Raw genomic sequence first — 21,392 nt, 5'->3', positions numbered from 1 at the left:
TACATCTGCACATACTAATAGATATACAGAAGCCGCAGACATACCGTATAAGCTCTCTTCGGTATTTATACATATGTATACCAAATGTGAGCTAAAAATCTACTGTATAAACTCAGTTTGACAAGAGTTGGTTGTGTGTGAACACAAGCAGAAGTCAGGCGTCACCATGCATGTATTTGATCAGATTCAACATAATGATGGTGTAAACGAATGACTTCCAATCAAGCTTTCATGAGACCATGCAAGCCATAGACCAGCATTGAACGGCAAGGTTTGAAAATCTGTGCTTGGGGAACACACTACAATCAGCAACCACCTTTACACACTGTAGTGCAATCATATAATTGTCATGTACTACTACTTTCAAAATACAGTGAATATACACACATAAAATTTAGCAAGGACAGTTTATTAGCCATCCAAATGACTAAGCAACGTTTCACAATTCCTAATTCACTGGATCAAAGTAAAAATACACTTTGTGACAAATATTCATTACAGTGGATCAAAGGAAACAAAATACATTGAATATGGTATTGAAAATGTTTCTCATTAGGTTTAGTACACCAATACCTAGCCATGATATCATTGAATAGATGCTGGAATCTTTCCAGGGGTCATTCAGGGGTCACAGAGACCAGTACAGGTCATCAGAGGTCACACAACACAAAAACAGAGGTAGTATTTGGAAATAAATTTACAAGTCCGCAACAATCCATACAAATCAGAATACGGAACAGAACAAATAATATTCATCACTTCTGTAATCACTGCTGTACATGAGGTTACACATTTGGGATTTTATAATCAGTGACAATATCATACTACAAGAGTGTTTTACAGGGGAACTGAAAACATGTATGTGCCAAATGTTTTGCAAGTTTGAAAAGTAAAGATTTGCAAAGCCCCATTTCATGCCATATACAATGTAGCCGTCCTCTACAACAAAACCCTTTAAGTACCATCAAGAACTGATTTTTTTCGATGTAAATCTGAATCTTTAACATTTTGCACCAACCTCCTCCTCTAGTGTCGGTCAAAGGTCAAATCATAACACCACAGGCTCTTTTACAGATTTTAAAAACATGCTTTTTAAAATCCTAATCAATTTCAATCAATGAAAATCTACATGATGAATTTTGCAATGCCAGCTAGCTTTTTGGTTTCTTTGTCCTACTATTACATGACAGTAAAAAATATATAAACAAAAGTGTTGTCTGAACTTAGGCGGTGAGAGTGAAAAATTAAGAAGTCTATGGCTGTTTTACTGGCCTTTCACAAAGAGTCTTCAATAGAATTGAAGGACTGTATCTTTGATAAAAATATCACGTGTCACTCGACAGGTGTTGGAATAACATCAATATGACATATCCACATACCGGTATTCATTCTTTGTACATGGTCAAGTACTCATGCCTAAAGCTACTTTAAAATCTTTCCAATGTTCATTTTTTTGTTAAGTGCTGCTAGTGACTATCAAGACTTGTTAACACCACAACCAGTCACTTGTCTCTAAGAAATATGAGATCTGAATATGCTAGATTGTGTTTTCAAAGAAAGTTTAACATGACATCAAGGTTAAAATAATAATTTTGGAATTTTGGATCAACATGTTTTTCAATACTTCATGCAGCTCTATCAGTGAGCATGTCAATCAGATGTTTAAAGAACATGACAATTTTATTAGACTTGGAAAATTGGAAATAATACGTACATGGGCAAATATCTAGCAAATTTACATTTTGACAGAGTTCCCTCAATGTTGTCATAGCAACTGGTGAGAAAATCAGGTGTGGCAATTGCAAGAAGGAATATAAAAATATAGACAAGCACTAGTATAGTTGGAATACAAACCAATTCCAATTAAGAAATACAGAAATATGAAAAAGTGGAGTGAAATACAGTGACCAAAACAGACACAACACTTTGCGGAAGGAAAACTTACAGCAGACTACAGGTGAATAGTAAAATACATAGACTGAATAAAGTAGTAAGTTCTATGTACAAGAAATAATATATTTCAGACAGCACTGGTGAATAGAATGTACTGTGAAAGCTCTTTGGTAGATGAGAAAAGACTGAAAGGAAACCAAACAAACAAACTGAACATGATGACGTAGAACCACTGCTGAACCTGATAACATACACTGCGGTACAGGAACAAACATCACAGGAACACTGTGATATGAAAACAATGAAAACAATGGATGATGTACTCTTTATATCATACAGTCTGCCAATGCAAATCTGTCAGTCCATTCTAACCAAATAAAAATGCAAAAAAACATAATTGCTATTCTCTTCAAATGTCGAAGTGAAAACCATGATTGACATACTGTAATTGCAATACAGAAAATAAAGCTTATCATTTACTGTCACTTTTCCAATCTTAAACGAAAGTTTCTTTCTTCCTTTGTATTTTCTTGAAAAAAAATTGTGTAAAATTAGGAAAATAGATTTGTTTGTTTCATTTGTTTGAGAAAATATCCAAGGACAATGTGTTTTCGGGTGCACAAAGTAGTTTTCTTGCTTAAACTATAAGATTGCATTGGTTTTTCATGGTATATCAAACCATCAAAGAGTGAAGATAGATATCTTACACTTGTTCTGCAGCACTTTTCCCAAGTACACACACTGTAGAAAAAACAGTTTTATTGGAAACTCACAGAATTTAATACAATATTCATCTTTCCAGCTGTCAATTTTATGTTTCAAGCTGGCACTACCAAAATCAAGATTGACCGTAGAAGATGCTTACATCTAAAGTGTTCATCTTTCGTCATACAGTACAGCTAAAGATTGGAAAATTTCACACTTCTATGGTATATTCACCCTGCTTTTAACTGTATGAACCTACTATGTGACAAGATACCATGAGACATGTCACTGTATTACTTAACCTACTATGTGACAAGATACCATGAGACATGTCACTGTATTACTTAACCTACTATGTGACAAGATACCATGAGACATGTCACTGTATTACTTAACCTACTATGTGACAAGATACCATGAGATATGTCACTGTATTACTTAACCTACTATGTGACAAGATACCATGAGACATGTCACTGTATTACTTAACCTACTATGTGACAAGATACCATGAGACATGTCACTGTATAACTTCTCCAGTGAATACTCCAATATTTGATAATGGGCGTTATCCAGAATCAGTACAAACTTAAATCATTATACAGCCCCAAATTGGTACAAAAAGAGTTTGTGTGCATTTTCACTGTGACAAAGTTGAAAGGAGAGTTTTTGCGTCAGAAGTGAAACCCTTCAAATAAACAGTTATTAGTTTGCAGTCTCCATTTTCAGTACCTAAATATGATACGCATGCATTTCCCATCAGCAATTATTAAAGGTATACTGTCCCCTGTTCCAATTTTGCCACAGTTACCATGGAAAGAGAAAACCTAACCAATCACAGATTTTAAGCAGGTGGCCGCTTTTAAAAAACAGCACCCTACATGGGTATTTTGAATACCAAGGAACGCCCCTTTGACCATATATGGGTATACTTAGATTACAGGTGACTGTACACCTTTAATGTCATCCAAACTTAAAACAGCAGGCACAATTCCTTTGATGTTATCTTCATAAAGAAATAACATGTTGACTTCTCCCAGCTGTTATGGATTTTTTTGGACAACATCAAAGCTAAATGTGTCTTTTTTATTTAGATGCATTCAGAAATTTTAAATTTTGTGAAGAACATTAGATTTCACAAAGCTCACTCAGAATCTTGTATCCTTTGCTTGTGCAATTCTAAATAAACTGAAATCAGTCCTTGATGATAACTGATATCAGCAATATTGGTAATCAATAAACATTTACACCGATCATCGATATCACAGCAGTCAGCATGGGATTGGCAGCCACAACTTGTCTATCTGTTATATGAATTTGGTTGACATAGGATATCTGCCATTTTTTATGAATATCAATTTAAATATGTAGCAGACACCAAGTCGTAAAATGATTTCTACAAAAAGCTCACTCAGAACAAACATTACACAAAGGATCAAAAATGGCAAAGGTACACTTTCAAAACTACACTTATTTTGCATCTGATGAATCATAAAAACCCTGCGTGGTGGCGTATCAATTTTGTACAGTGAAAGTTAAAACTGGCTTCGGTGATTCAATTGGTGATTTAATGGAAAATAACATGGTTTATAATCAAAAAATTCTTACACAGATCAGGCACAGCATACAAATTAACACTGTGACTGAAATATTCAGTGAGTTTTCACTTAATCAGAATGTAGGTAATAGAGAAGGCGCCATCAAAAGGAATATGGCAATTATACATGGAAAGGCACTTTCTGGTGGAGTAATACATCCACACACAATTTTGTCATCTCATGATCAGCACCTTCTCAAGACTAAAATTTGACATTCTTTGTGTTAAAATCAGGAAATCACCCCATATTACCAAAATGATTTTACGTACACACTTTTCAAATCTATATTTTTAATTTTTAATTTGGATAACCAAACTACTAAGAAAAATTAGACAAAACAAAAATCCGACTGAAGATCACAGAACTTGAGAGTACGGTATTGGGAGTAAACTCAGATAATGAGGATTTTTGATATTTGAATAAGAAGAAGAAATCAATAATTCACACAAGATACTTACACATGCAGAGGTGTAGCATCACTTAATACAATTAAGCATTGGTCTCAGACTTTCAAATGCATTTCTGCACAAGATGGCTAAAATGCCGGGCCATCAGCAAATAAAGGGTCATTCTTACAAAACTCAAATCTTTTTTTACTTTTTGCAATTTTTTTTTTAATATTTTCCAATTAGAAATCATAAATAATACATTTGTAAAGACTTTTACAACAGTCTTTCACTCCTAATGTGCATTGTCATACATAAAAGTCCAAACATTTTCAGAGTTTCTTTGCAGAAACTATGGTACCCTGTTGGTCGACGTTTATCAACTGGCAGTACAAATAGTGGAAAGAAACAATTCAAACACATGCAAGTACCATACTTTATCAGGTGTTTGTAAAGAGGTATGAACTGACAGTCCGGATAAAATGTAAAATTCCATTGAAATGTACATCACATGGATCATACCATTACCTAAAAAGGGTAAAAAGGTCATCAAATGATGAGCTGGTTACCACTCCAACTCTACTGGATAGTTTCCTGTTAGACAAGCTGTACAATGTCCCACTTTTGTTGTGTCCTTTTCAGCAATGCCTTCCCTGACGGCTGAGACCAGGCCATCCACTGTAAGGTACACAACACTGGTTGCACCTAGATACTCAGCCAACTGATCTGCAGCAAGACGGTTAGCAATCAGTTCCTCTTTGGTTGGTATATTGATGCCCATGTAACATGGATACTTGATTGGTGGAGAGGCTAGACGAACATGGACCTAAAAGAAAACAACATATATAAAATTTGATATTGTTCTGTTTTATTTAAGATTTGATAAGAAATTAGCACAACCTTACATTCATAAATGAAATAGACAGCTTTGTGTCACTGTCACACAAAATAAAAGATTTGCAAATATTATCTCAATCAACCATATCTCTTACCTCTTTTGCACCTGCATCCTTCAGAAGCTTGATGATTGGTCCGATGGTGTTTCCCCTAACAATGGAATCATCTATCAGAACAATTCTCTTGCCTTTGAAGTTTTCTGAGAGAGCACCGAATTTCTTGGCCACTCCAAGCTGTCGCAGTCGAGTGTTTGGTTGAATAAATGTACGTCCAACATAGCGGTTTTTACACAGAACTTCTACATACGGTAAGCCAGACTGAAAATGATAAACACATTGTAAAAAGGTGGGAAAATACGGGGGAACTTTATAAACATTTAGAAAGACATGATAACAAAAAGCACAAATTTGTCTTCAGTCTGAGTATGCAAATTTTAAGTTCTGTTTAACTCATCTGTTTTACCAAATGGATATATGATGAAATCTAGGAATAACAATTATTCAGACTGATTCAGAGGAGCAATGCTGTGACAGTAAAACCAAAACACAATCTGAATATCTTCTGACAAATTGAAACTATAATGATGTGTTGTCAAGAATGAATATTTTGAAGACTTGTGATTGCTAACAATAACATATTTTGGAGATATTCCATCTCATGTGCCTTAATATGCTGTAATTTGCTTGACATAGAAGTGAAAACTGCAATGGCTTTTGGAAGTCGATGAACCTAGCAGTGCATTGTAGCAGATGGCTGGCCTGGAAGTAATGCAGACACATCAAAGTGCTTTCATGACACCTTTTCCCTGTTAATGGTTTAGCTCTTGCCAATGCAACACAATGCGGAAGAAACCAAACTGTGGTGGTGAATAGGGTATGTACACACTGACTGACCTCTTCAGCAAATCCCATAGCAGCGGGAGTAGCAGATTCAGGAACAGTGCTGACTAGATCAGCATCTACAGGTGCTTCTTTGGCTAGCTGACGACCACAACGTTTACGAACTGAATAAACCATTTGACCTGTCAGGTACAAGAAACAGACACTGAAGTTTACTAGTAATGATCATTTTGTTTCTACATTAACGATGTGCAGACCGTTGATATTTAAACAATGACTAGCAAATTAATGGGTAAAATTGTGAAACAATATTCATATCTTTTAGCATTGGACTTTTTGTGGATAGGCAAATTCAAATTTTATTGCTTTGATTCCAAATTACTCATTAGCAAACAGTCAAACTGTTTTGCTAAAAACTAGAACTGAACTGGGTTGCTTATTGCTGTACAGCTGTAATAACAGAGGAATTCTTGCAGTATGTATGTTATAGTTAAAGACAGTGATTTCAAGAGGCATATTACAAATAGGTAAACAGTAAAATATTCAAACAGATTTAACATCAATGGAAAATACAGACATTCAAAGTCTTGAACAACATTACAGGGTTTGCTCTGCTACTCAAGCTGATTAGCCTTTTTGGCTAATACAGCGTGAACACAAGTAGCCAGATTTTTCTTATGAGAGGTGAGGTCAAGGGTCACACACATTCATCTCGAAGGGTCAAAGGTGATATCATTAAATACTCAAGAGTAATGATAACCAAATATTTCAGGTCTGCCACTTTCTCATCATCATATGTATCCTCAGTGCTGCTTTAATAGTTCAATAAAAAGAATGCTTCGTATCAAAACTCATGCATGACTATTGAACACCACTTGTGACTTTCAAACGTCAACCAAAGAAATTGTGAAGTACAAAAAAATACAGAAAAGAGTAACATCATCAAGATCTTCATGAACGTGGCATGGCATGCCATGATCACACTGATATTGATACACGTCCGTGCATGGCCAAAAGACAGCAAAACTCAGTAACAATTTCAAGCTAAGTAAACAGTGTTTTACAAAGCTGTTTTAAATCAAACTGGTTTGCACAATCCCTCGATATAGAAGTGACATTTTGGTGACATTTCAGCTTGAATCATACCTTGAGATAAAATATAAACGTGAAACAAAGACATCATGTGTGCTGCCATTCACGTTCAAGAGCATGGTGTGAACCCGTGAACTGGCATGTGCATTGGCTGCACGTAAAAGCAACTCTACTTTCCAAGATCAAACGGTCCGTGTCTTGTTAAAACAACAGCATAGCAGTGAAAATTGTAATGGTCACCGGTAAAACGCTCCTTCACAGATGAAAGGATGATCGCTGAAAACAACTGAAATTATATGTTTAGACTTGGACTATGACAACCTCCCGGGAAAACAGGACAGCGTGAACGTGAACAATGGCGGACGTAACTAGAGTGGGACTATTCTATTTAGGTAACGGGGGACATTTCGGAGGGGCACAAGTACATGTATTGGGTATACGTGCCATTTTGCTCACGATACTATCACGGGAACTTCGATGTCCCATTAGCTTCTTTTATCTGAAAAGTAATTTTACCAACTTGTACGACCCATTATACTCTGAAAACAGTGGCAGGGCTTATACTTAGATGAGTACGATAGTACTATGGCGGAAGACTTCCAAAGAAGTAAAACAAAACACCGCAATGCAACAGAACATCGTAGAACAAAGTGACCGAACGTACAAATTTTGAGTCGCCAGTCTGGCGATTGTTCTGACCGTCTGAGTCGCCAATGAGTGAATCAATTCGCCATTTTGCCGTCTGGCGAGCGGTAGCGCGAACACTGCATTAATAAGTGTACTACCACATCAAAATACTGTTCGCCCTCTTTCACAAGTGACTTACCTTCTGCTATCGTGTCAGGTCGCAGAAAATAAACATATTCAAATATACAAAATGCTGGAGGGTTGTTCTTGGGACGAGGTATGACACAGTGTGTCTTGATTCCAGTTTTTGAAATCTGGACAATCTCGCCTGGCATAACTTCCCTGTGGTACTTGGCTCCCATGGATTGGAACACACATGATTCAGATGAAACAAGCCAGCCTTCGATATCATTCTCATTAGCTTTTGTCTCTGTGAAGTCAGAATTTTGGAAAAGAACAGAAGATTAGATGGTGAATGGACTCAATGTGCGGCATCACTTTCAAATTCTCATCAGCATCACTCTTCAAATGTAAGTCTGTGTGGCGAAAACAGCCAAAATGGCTTTCTGCAATATTTCTGATTGCATTAAAAGTTGATTGGGAAGTCACCAAAATGCAACCAGCGATAGATCTATTTCCAATTACCAAGTGCAAATTCTCACAAACTGTACACGAGGGTTACATCATAGAAACCATACATATGCATGGTACTCAATCACCATCCAGATTGTGTTCTGACATGCTTGTTGTTCAAACATGTATCAGCTGTTTGAACTTCCTATTTCGGCAATTAATCTATCATGTTTAGTTTCATACTCAGATTTTTTTGCACTTCAAAACTTTCATTTAAGGGAGGAGTGAGGGTTTGAGATCAAATACGATGAGTTTCATTTGCTGTATGTCTGTATGTTTTGATTATTAATGGTCCCTCTCACAGAGAAAGGTGGTAATGGGAGACAGAAGACTAGCATAGTCAGTCTTTGTGTTGGAAAAGTGACACAAATGAGAGATAGGCAGACACAGAGACAGGCAGACACAGAGACAGAGGCAGACGTATGAGGTGGTAGAAAGAAGTCCTGTTCAAACTTCTGGTCAAAATGAGTATTTCCATTTGAACTGACCTGCAAATCCTGTAGGTGAAAGTAATTTGCCAATGCAGAGTGGTCTATTACCAAATGGATCTCTCACAGCATAAATACTATCTTCATACATAATGATCAAAGAATACGCTGTTCTTGTTTCCATCATAAGTTGTCGAATTCTAGCTGGCCAATTTGGACCATCTGGTTCGCCCTCTGGAGGCGAGAAGGCAAGAAGCTGTGTAATCAGCTCACTGTCACTTCCTGTAGACAGTCCAACACCATGTTTTAAAACCTAGCAGACAAACAAACATTTATATATCATTAGTTTTTCACAAAGTAGTTAATCTATGATAATTATCATTACCCGTTTATAGTACAGATTAAGAAATAATGACCCAGCATTCATTTTACACACTTTTGACTTGCTTAGTGAAAGTTCAACATTTCCCATCTTTAATCATCAAAGTTTACAATACACATACAGGTAATACACTTGAAAATACAGACATTCAATTTGAAACACTGTCTGTATGTTTTTATTACCACTGGATATAAAAAGAAATTTGATGACCACACACTATTTTTACATGTTAGACACAGAGTATTACAGTAAGCATGTAATTGTGTTCACTATTGCACATTATGCTAAAAAAATATGAATACTTTATTCTACAAGTGGGCGTCTTCCTTGCTTTATTATTGTAAAATGTCTGTCATTGGCATTTCTGTTGGCTACCTTTACGTATGTCCTCAGTTTGTATATGGATGCAGTATACAACCATCACATCTTTATTTCAACAGCTATATAACATACGAGCCGAGTACCCAGATATTAGTAATTTATGTTAAGATTTATGTTAAGATAATCTAAGTACTATACATTTTAGTAAACCTTTTTTCATAGATCCAAATGACCCAAAATTTTAAAATCACACTAATGTCACAAAACTCCATTGTAATTTGGCCGATAGGCTCTATTCTTGTAAAAGTAACCTTGGTGAGATAAAAATTTGATATACCTTTTTTCTGAGTGGACCCGCATTGACAAGTTCTCCATTGTGTGCAACAGCAATACGTCCATGTAAGGTATCTACATCAAATGGTTGACAATTCGTGAGTTCAGAGTCGCCTGCAGTGGAATACCTTGTATGTCCAATACCAAGATTCCCTTTCAACTTGGCCAGCCTCTCTTCTGAGAATATGGTGTTCACAAGTCCCATGCCTTTGTGTTTGTACAGTTTCTTCGTATTGGAACCAAAACTGGTTATCATTCCAGCACTTTCTTGACCCCTGCGTTCAAAAACCACAAATAATTATATGATTTGAGGTGCATGGTTCACTCAAATATTCTATCATTTGATATCTCTCTAGGACAGCCTCAATTACAATATAAGAAACAAATGGAATGTATACATCAAATTTTAAAGCAAGCAACAGAAACAATGGACCCAGTAAATGCCACTGACTGAGGGGTCATTTCTGGGCTACAGTGGGAGAAGAGTGAACACTGTAATGATATTTGATAAATGATATTCATTTTGACGTAGCCATAAAAGAAAGATATCCTGTTTTTTCTTGAGAAGTTCTGTCTTACATTCACATAGCAATGCAATTGTATTTTCTAAGGAGGGAAAAAAGCTGTTCACCAATGTTTAGTAAAATGTGGAGTGCAGAATTCCATGTGATCCAAGGAAGTAAATTCTGGATCATGGCAGTAGCTTGTTACTTCCTTGTAACTTTCCATGATTTTGCGTATGGGGAAATTGTGCACAGGGTGCCTCACAGGAATAAGACAGACTATAGATTCTCTTAATAATCTTGGAAAAACTGGGGACGCCTACTTATTTTAAGTTCATGATACCATAGTTTATACAAATTGAGTATGGTGCATGGTTGTTGACACTTTTCAATTTCTTGATCTCTGAAAATAAAGCTGGCTTTAAATTTAGCTAAGGTATGTAACATGACATTCTTCGGTCAAGTTTCCCATTACATAATGAAGGACATGCTCCTAGCATTGCAGTTCACCCTTATAGTATGTATCAGATAAATGTTGGTATGGCAACAGGAATTTGTTGTGGTAGGCTTGTTCTATGCAATAGTTCTTGTTACAATATACACATTAACCTTGGCAGCTTGCCTGTTTCAAACTTTATATTTTACTCTTTGTCACGGACAGTAAACATGGTGAGATTTCATATTATTCAAAGTTGAAGCTCACATAAAATTTAGGGTGGGAAAAAAATCATCTTTGTAATTGTTTTCAGACACTGTGGTGCATTTATGTCTGTTTAACATGACTTGTACAAATTTATAATTCCCTTAACTTGATATAAAGGGATAGTTTTCAAAAATCATGGAATGAATTAACTTATAGGTCAGCTTTACAGATTGGTTTGATTTAAAACATTTTGGGAATGATCAGCTGTGGTACATGTGCACCATGAATTTGATGATTTTCTTCATCTCATGATATTCTTTGAGTGTCAGTATTGGTCATTTACCCATTTCATCCCCTGAACATGATGCACTTGCAACCCCTCAACAAAAAATAACAAAAGCTACTGTTTCCTTCCATATGTAGATGCAAACATCAAATTTCAAGCTCTTTCATTCCTTTATGAAGGTTTACAATCAACATACAGGTTCATGTTCAGTACCCAGTAATATATTAACATGTACCAAAGGACTGGGGTATGTCATAATGTAGACAAGTTATATTAAAACATGAGCATGTACATTTCTTCCCTTTGGTTTGTGCCAGATGATTACTAGCTGTGTTTATCTATTCACAATTGAGAAAATATTTAATTTCAAAATGTAACCAACGTAAATGTGCATCATTCATTTGAATTTTGTAATTGAGGTAACCATGGAGGTAGCAGACACACATCCATTCAACGTATGATGTACGTGTATTGTATACATAGCAATGTGTAGTATTTGTGCATAAACATGCCAGAATCTACTGTCTGTGCACATATCTAATCACAGTTTGTGGAGGGACCGTGATCTAATCAACGAGGTACAAGAGTAGGCTAGCATCTCCAAGATCTAATCATAGACAGTGGAGGGGAACCCTCCACTGTCTATGATCTAATCAAAATGGGGCTTGTCACTATAACCACAGTGGGTGGAAGGACTGTGTTATAACTATTCTAAACAGTATGTGGATGAACAATCTTAACATAGCTAAATTAACAGTCTTTATTTGACACATCTGTAACCAATCAGGATACATATTTTGAAATTATATTGTGCTTGAAATTATATTGCTGCTATGACATACTACAAACCATTTACTAAGATAGTAGCAAATCAATACATCTATGATAGTCTCACTTGTACCCTCCCCATGATACTGTCATCTATAGCGATTGTTGCAAATATTTGCACATGGACACTAAAAGATAAACTATCCAATGTTACAATCTCTGTACAGTGTTCGAAATAATCGGTGGCAATGGTGGCATTTGCCACCAAAAACTGTCAATCTGCCACCAAAATTTTTTTCTGGTGGTATTTTTCTGCCACTAAATTTTGGGTCACCATGTCATCGATCCTACAGCTTGAATGAAGGAACACTAAAGGAACACGCGTTGTCGGACGGCGGAAAAAAACTCATTAGCAAAAAAAAAACTAATTGCGACATTTTGGCATGAATGAAAACATAGCGTGAATCCAAACTTGTGATTGGCTAATCTCCATATCGATGACAGCAGCTTTTGTACACTTGACATGTTGTTGTTCTCTGTGATAGCCGCATAATGCAGTCATAGGGCACAAGATAAAAGCATGTTGTGACATTTTGAAAACAAAGCCAAACTGCAGCATGCGTGATTTAAATAATAATAAATACTTGCAATTCATTAGCCAGTACAGGCTCAAAAATTCCTATCGCCCGACGCCCGTTGCTAGTGAATTTTGCGGTCGGGCAATTAAAATCAATATGCTTCCCGTCCGACGGGCAAGTCCACCAGCGGTTGAATTAACTAAGCTCTGGACAATTCAAGCTTGAAAACGTATTTCATTAGGTCTGTACACGTCTACAATCATTGTAAGTCCTTCAACTCTCAGAATAGTTTTCTGAAAACCCTTGAAAATCCGCCCGACATCGCAAAATAATCGTTCTTGCTGTTGTAAAACACAAAAAGTCGTAAAAATAGAGTTTTGCGACATGTTCTCTCCGACGACACGGAGTGAACTCACTGTTTTGTATGTGTGCCGTAAAGTGGTATGCTCTTGACAGTGGTTGCCATTCTGCAAGCGTATGAGTTGTATGACAGTCGATCGGCTTCACGCGATAGTGTAATTGCACCATGTGCTTTGTGGGGTCCAGACACTTCGCACCAAAACCAGTTCGCCCCACACAACTTCGTCCCAAAACCATTTCGCACCAAAACCACCTCGTCCCAAGTACTACCTCGTCCAACGCCACTTCGCCCCAAGTACCACCTCGTACTAAAACCACTTCGCTTACCGTATAGTTCCGTCAACTCGTCCTAAAACATCGATGTCACGATGTATCATAACGTTGTTTTTACCTGCAACTTGGCTACCACGAACCATTTATTCTTCCATGAAACCATACCATATATTAGAAAAAAGAAACACACAAACTACTAAATGGTACATTTCAGGTGCCGTGCGCGGTATTGCACGATGCGATGTCATTTTCTCGAAATGTGTACAATTTCAAGATTTCAGTCCTGGGATGGTAGAAAGGTGATTAAAACTTCACTGGCAGTGGTTGGTTATTTTCAACTTTTAACGGTTACCGATAAATTGAGGAGTTAAGTCGTGGTTTTTTTTCGGGTCGCAATGGTTTTGGGCGACGTGATTTTTGGGCGAAGAGGTTTTGGTACGAGGTGTTTTGGTGCGAAGTGGTTTTGGTGCGAAATGGTATGGGACGAGATGGTATGGTGCGAAGTGGTTTTGGTGCGAAGTGTCTGGGAACCGTGCTTTGTAAATGGATGTAAACTTATTCAAAGCCATAGATCTCGGCAATGCTTACTGTTCAACGTAAATCTACACCCAGATGAAAAAGTACAAGTTTACATTGTTGTCAAAACAGGCTCAGTCGACCAAGGAGGCCACATATTGCAGCTACGTAGTGTGTGAGATGGGACAGTTTCAAATTGGTTTTTAGGGATCGGCTCTCACTTACAGAAAACAAATCTGCACTGAAGAGTAACGAAAACAAAACTTGAATCTGCTCTCTTGACGAATACATTTATCAATAAACTTTGAAAGACTGCTGTGCTCAGTGAGCAAACATGTAAACAGGTAAAAGAGTTGCAGATGTACATGTGCGTATGCATTGGCAGATAAACACTAGCAGAGCAGTTGTTTGTGATCTCAGCTTGATAATAAAGAGCAGCAGCCAGCCATGCACAAATCTTATTACTCTTATGCAAAGATTTTAATTTGGACTAGGTTGTGGAAAAATTCCAAATTCAAAGATGTTTTCTAAATGGCCAAAATCTACAGAAAAGACTAAAGTATTCTCACATTTCTTCTGGGACATTTCAGATTTGGTAATAGTCCTTCATTTTAACAAGATGTAGTTCTTGTTTGAATCTGTTTTTTCCCTCTTTGAATTCACTTCATATGGCCAAACTCTGCTCTCTGTTACAAATTACTGGTACAGTTATTAGAAATTTAGGGCAAGTATTTTTTCCTCTCGGGCAAGTAAAAATGAAATTCACGTGTCCCACGGTTAGTAAGTTTGAAAATTTTTTTCGAGGCATGCAGTATGGGTTGACTTTTTGTGACGTGTACTCACCATATTTTCAAGAATTTATAAATTACAATGAGTATGTGGCAATGACAAAATGTTGTATTATACCGATCACATAATGTGTTAAACTGCCACCAGATTTTTCATAATTGCCACCAGATTTCATATCCGGTGGCAAACTTTTGCCACAAGAAATAAAAAAGTATTTCTATCCCTGCTGTACATACAATTTCTTTAGTTAGGTTTGATGATACAAGTAACTGGATTGCACCATGTTCATTTCAAGTCACACACATGCCAATTGACCAGTTTTAACACTGATACCGAGATTTTCACATCAACATGGTCTCATTCCTGAAGGGGAATCCATCCTTTGTCAATCCTTTCTTTCTGCCCATAACCTGTTTGATTTGAACACCATAGATTGAGCATTGCATTTGATAATTTGATTTCTGCTTTTCCCTATTATGACTGGTATGGCATGTTTAATGTAACTCAGATAACATAACCCAGCAGTTCTCTGCAAAAGAAGCCAGTTTTGTGCCATTTACAGTCGTGCCTGGAGATGCCTTAACCCTTTTCCTGCCAGACAGTAATAACTGTATCCCTTCCCCATCAGCCAAGTCAGTAAAAAGCGGTATTGAGCCAGAACATGACGTATTTTCACCCACTTGGCTTGGTATGTTATAGCATCTTTTGTCAAAAAAAAATCAACTTTACAGTATTATGTTTTCAACAGCCTTCGAATGTACAGTATTATGTTAAAATACATCATATGGAATACGTTGTGTTTCATTAATTTTAACCATCTTGACCTGGTGGTGAAATATGGACTTGGCAGGAAAAGGGTTAAATGCTACATGCTGCATGGGTACCCATTAGATCCATGTTCTATTGTCATGTCCATGGTGAACAATAGCGGTAAAAAGAAAGATCAAGTCAAACAATGAAAGGCTCAGCCAGTGGAGTCCATTTCAATGGTGTTTCATTTCTTCTTTATTCATTAACCTGCAGAAACCCAATGATTTGCATAGAATTGTTTGAAACAATAGATGGTAGCATTGGCAGTACTATTGTATATGCAGGTAGTTAACCCTGGACATTTAAACCAAAAATCAATAGGCTGGTAAATCAAGTAGCCACTTACACTTGTAGTGGGTTTATCATACCTAAGTACCGGTATATTTCCTGAGTTCTGTGGAGGAACAACGTGGCAGAGGGAATGTGGCTGCAGCAAGCACATTATCATAATTTTTTTTGTATTCAAATACTACAAGAATGTTGAAACATGGAAGGGTCTTATTTTCATCTCCATGGCTGAAACAAATTTACATGACTTTTCAGTACACAGATCATCTATCAGTATAGCAAAATTTTGTACAATGTCCTCAGAAATTGTATTATCTTCTTCTTTGACCAGGATGATTTTGGTAACTTTAATTCAATATTTATCATTTTCAAGCATTTTTTCTTTTCTGTCATGATTACACTGCCCAAGTGTAATAAATAGCTTTAAAAACTGGGCAATATAAAGTGCCACTGGATAAAAAGGAAACTGCTTGCAGTTGATGGCAAACAAAACCAGGAAGAATAATTAAATTGTTCCTCAGAATAGCTTATTCTACTTAGCCAATTGAGAAATTTTGTTTCAAATCACAGTACTTGTGAGACCATTATATGAAATATGTTGGGACAGTGATGAAATAGCTAAAATATTGGGTCAGAGTTAAAAATGAAAAAAGAACAAATTTTAGACCCAAACTTGAGGACGTAAATAGAACACAATACTGCAATGGTTTACCTTTTAGGGAATATTTGTTGTGCGTAATTTACAGGTTTTTTTCTGTTCTCTTCTGGGAGCATGTGGAAATGCTCAGGATTAGTTCTGTCAACACTGCCTACATGTAATGAAGACAGTTTGTAAAATCTAGACCACAGGGGGCTGTCTACATGTCCGTCCCCAGGGGTGGATAGGTGTTTCGTTGTATTGCTAATAAAGATATATTCTACCAACCTTGTGTGTTTTGGTCTTAAACTTAGCACTGCCCTTGACAATCTTGCGTTAACGTTTTATCAACATGCTGTATCTATTATCTGATGAGTTTGAGTGCCTAATTGGCCAAAGTAAGCAAGGGTAAATTACTAAGCTGTGGACGCTGTCACCAGATTATCACCGGATTAAATTTGACAAAGTCAACAACGAACGCGCCAGTAAGGTATAACACAAGAAAGGGCTGAAACTCTCAAAAGCCGTGTTCAGAAATCTACTTTACAATAAACATTTCCTAATTTTTCGAACGTCAACAGTTTTCTGACATGTTTAAACGGGGACAGGCCAATTTATGCCTTCGTCGGTTGCTTCTATGAGCAATAGAACACTAATCGAAGTGGTGGAGTCAGTGTCCCGATGTGGTCCGTCAGACCGGAAGCCGGAACTAGAAACCTTTGACCTTAGAAATGTTTAGTTTAAGCCCACGTGATCGATAGAGGTAAACAAATTAGCCAACATGCTTTGGGATCGAGGAAGGTTGGATCGAGGGTCAAGCTCATCGGTGTTTATAAACACGGACATGACAATCTATGTGTTTTTGACTACAGCCGGTCATCGTTTGGGGGAAGAAACTCGCCGCTTGTTACATAAAAACTGACTAGTCGGCAAAAGTATTTTCATGCCATTTATAGGCCTCTTATTCATTTCAAGACGAGATGAAAGCTGCGAAGACACATTGGAAGCATAGTAATACTCAACCAGGTTGATCTATACGTTGGGGAGATATTGATGTCACGGTCTTGTCGAACGAAAACGGGGATGTTTAGGCCACAGCAAAGACGATAAATCAGTCAGCTAAATAAAACGAATTTTTTTGGACACCATATCTTTTTATGTCAGTTTTTGAACCCGCGTGAAACCCTGCGTAACACTGTAATAACTATATATAATCAAAACCTTTTGGACATATCTTTTTATGTCAACGTTTGGACACGCTTTAGAAATGCATGATATAGCATACTGTATATGTCTGACTGTCGGGGAAACACTTCTTGCGCCGCTGTCGGACTCAGTCGCGCGATCGCGGTGTCTTTCCCGTCTTTCCCTCGCACATTCGCTTTCCCACAAATTTTTTTGTATTCTCGACCGCGGGTCATCCGGGTACTTGCGGTTTTTTACGTCATTTTTGCATCACAGCGCCGTGGTGAAGTTCGGATATTTCAACCACATAAGCAATATTCAAAGTTTCAATATACTAAATGACATAACTTTTAGTTCTGCTTTTTTCCACACAATTTCTGTATCATTCGCTCTTCTGTATCGTCTGATCTCTCATTCACCTCGCTCGTATGTGTTTCACCTACTGACGTCACTCCGCGGTCGAGAATAAAAAAACCGCAGCTTTACAGTTAAGGATGTTCGACTTCGAAGTTTATGCAATCCATCATCATATGGCCACTGGCTCGCCTTTACATGTTATGTGGACTTTGCTCGGAGTTCACTACAATTTGACGTAGGCTTCGTCGACTGATAGATTGGAATAACAGAGATGTGTACATCGGACACAAATGCGAATGCACCATTTTTTTGCGCCTCCGTCGGACTCAGTTGCTGTGTCTTTCCCTTGCACGTCAGCTTTCTCGAAAATGTGTTTTGTATAAAAACAACTTTACAGTGAAGGATGTGATCGCTCGAAGTTACTAATACACTTGTCGATTTGATATGCGAAGACACACTGACGACCAGTTTATTTATTAGTTCTCAAACCTGGTGAAAATCAGTCCGCGACACTAATCGATTATATGTCTTTTGGAGAACGTCCTAAGAACCTGACATGACCCTTGTTTGATGCGTTAGGTAGTTGAGTATAAGGATTGATAAAATAATGTATCAAAATATACACAGACTGCACTATCATATTCTTGGCAGCTCAATGACGTTTATGGCCGAGAGGGCGGGAGTCTCAGACCCAAGGGAGCATAAGCAGTATGCAGTACATTGCATGCTTTCCATTCAAAATCCGGCTTTGACTAATGTTCCCGTCCTGTTTCCGAGCATAACTTTCGAGCTGCGTAGCTAATAATGTTGAGGTCAAGATATCCGAATCGTCCGTGTTCGAAATGCTACTTCATTTGCAGAGAGAACATTCGACCTTCTTCTTTGTGTTTTAACTTAGCACATTGGGTCAATTGAAAAATTCAGAGCAAAATATCGCGGTGTATAAAATCTGCAGGCACGTAGTCACCAACCCACAACACCGCTCGTACTGCAGAGCACACAATCGGTCGTATGCAAAACATGTCTTTTTTGTTACTTGAAAAAGAAGACTAATACAAAAGTGTACGTATTGCAAGAACGCAGTTGATAAACTGGACAAGTTGAAGGCGAGCTCGAACGTCGAGTTAATAAAGTCTTTTCCGTTCTTGTTCTCGACTAACACGGAATTTTTCAATATACCCGTGAAGTCTGATTCAGTTCGATGCGGTGTTAGGCACGTCGACCAACGTGGTTTTTGCCGGGCCAGCAGGAAGAGTATAAACACATCTCCGATACGTTACCAAGGTGTGTTCAACACATACCACGCATTCCTGGGAGGTCCTCCTTTCCGACCTGTTCGTTTACAAATGAATATTCAAGTTTGTTTTGCCTTCTGTTTGTTTCTGAATACATGAATATAAAGTGTCCACTAGTTTTACGGACCACCTCTGGACACGGCTTTTGAGAGTTTCAGCCCTTTCTTGTGTTATACCTTACTGGCGCGTTCGTTGTTGACTTTGTCAAATTTAATCCGGTGATAATCTGGTGACAGCGTCCACAGCTTAGTAATTTACCCTTGCTTACTTTGGCCAATTAGGCACTCAAACTCATCAGATAATAGATACAGCATGTTGATAAAACGTTAACGCAAGATTGTCAAGGGCAGTGCTAAGTTTAAGACCAAAACACCAAAGGTTGGTAGAATATATCTTTATTAGCAATACAACGAAACACCTATCCACCCCTGGGGACGGACATGTAGACAGCCCCTGTGTCTAGACTCCAAGTCATCAGCGATAATGTAACTTGTGGGAGATTTGCTGGTTCATAAAAAACAATAAATTTCGCTCACCACCTCTGTACTGGACTGTATTTTTGCCAAAATATCCAAGAAACCAGAATTTTTTTTCTTTGGCTTTATTAATGTGAAACTTGTTTACAAGTTTGATTTGAATTGGAAAGTTAAATTGGACACAGAAACAAAATGCCTGATTCAAATATGAATAAATTTGGTATGAGAATTATCAGAATCTTAGGAAACATACATCGATAGCAAAGGCCACAGGTGCCTGGAATTGTCAGTGTAGTATACATAGACAGAAGGGCCCCTCTCTCTCTGTAGTATACACTGGCAACTCCATGCACCTGTGACAAAGGCTTGGAACTTCTCGATATCACTAGGGTTTTGAGGTCAATGTACTTGAACGGTTAGTGCTGTCTGTGTGTCACTGCCTCTTTGTGGCGAGAGTAGTCTCGGAGATACGGGAAAATATTAGTTAAGTTGACGAAGCTGACAATTTTTTGTTGCCTGCTGACAAATACTGGCTGTAGGATGAACAGAACTGCATCAATCAGCCGCATCTTTCAGAACGATAGACCTCTTCAAACCGCATCGATTATGTGACACTACTGAATCTGACCCGACGCTGACACAGTGACAGCACAGAGCATGCATGGTATATTATGAGAAAGTGTTTCACACGGTATACTTTTCGGCTATCGTAAACTCACCTGTGCTGGAGCCCAACCAATCCAAGGCATATTACATGAGATATGTCAAGTTGTGTAGGCCAATTACCACAAGATACTACCCCAAAAATACCACACTTCTCCTGAAGGCCTTGAAGTTCCCCATCATAGTCAGCCATGACTGCCTGACCCAGCTGATCACACACACGGAGTGTTAATAACAATACACAGCTCGACGGCAACTCCGCTCGGTCCGCGTGTGTTTCAAATGTTGCCAAAAGAGCGCCGATATACTTTCGAATAAACGGTTGAAATTTTGTTTGGCTTCAAACCCGTCTATAAATGTGAAAACAATCCGTGAAATATCCCTTTTTCACATTATTTCGGCATAAATGTGGATAATCACGTTTAACCGGCAACATACCGGCGCGACTGATTGATCATGCGCATTAGCAAGACTCAATCATTACTGTAGGGGGGTTCTCGAGGGGTAAGACGAAACCATTTGCCTTAGACATCGTGTTTTGTTTCAAGCACGCATGAAATTACCTCACAAAGTTCTGAACACGTCGAATGCTAACTAAAGTATACATTTCTACATTTGAATGCAAATGTATTACATGTAAGAAATGTCAGGGAATCTTGAAAGAAAGTAAATAATTATTCATACACCGGAAAACGTGTATATTTCGCGCCAAATTTTAAGAGCCGGATGACAGGAAAATACATTGTATTTACCGCAGGTGTAATAATCATTAACACCTTAACGTAATTTTACATAATGACCTGACTACAAAAGGGATAGATTGCATTTCCT

The 21,392-nt window shown here is 37.7% G+C and overlaps 1 protein-coding gene across 1 annotated transcript; it reads right to left on the bottom strand.

The window, feature by feature from the left end:
- Nucleotides 1-388: 388 nt before the first annotated feature.
- LOC139130783 (amidophosphoribosyltransferase-like) lies at nt 389-21,032 on the bottom strand. Its single transcript, XM_070696574.1, has 7 exons — nt 20,618-21,032; nt 10,139-10,409; nt 9,159-9,411; nt 8,237-8,467; nt 6,373-6,500; nt 5,575-5,796; nt 389-5,408 (listed from the first exon to the last, which is right to left on the bottom strand). Exons 1-7 carry the CDS (start codon nt 20,752-20,754, stop codon nt 5,148-5,150), a joined length of 1,503 nt encoding a protein of 500 aa, XP_070552675.1. The 5' UTR covers nt 20,755-21,032; the 3' UTR covers nt 389-5,147.
- Nucleotides 21,033-21,392: the final 360 nt, after the last annotated feature.

This window comes from Ptychodera flava, chromosome 4 (genome assembly GCF_041260155.1).
Source record: "Ptychodera flava strain L36383 chromosome 4, AS_Pfla_20210202, whole genome shotgun sequence".
NCBI classification, from domain to species: domain Eukaryota; kingdom Metazoa; phylum Hemichordata; class Enteropneusta; family Ptychoderidae; genus Ptychodera; species Ptychodera flava.
The sequence above is the reverse complement of the archived record's forward strand: the minus strand, read 5'-3'. Positions and strand labels throughout refer to the sequence as shown.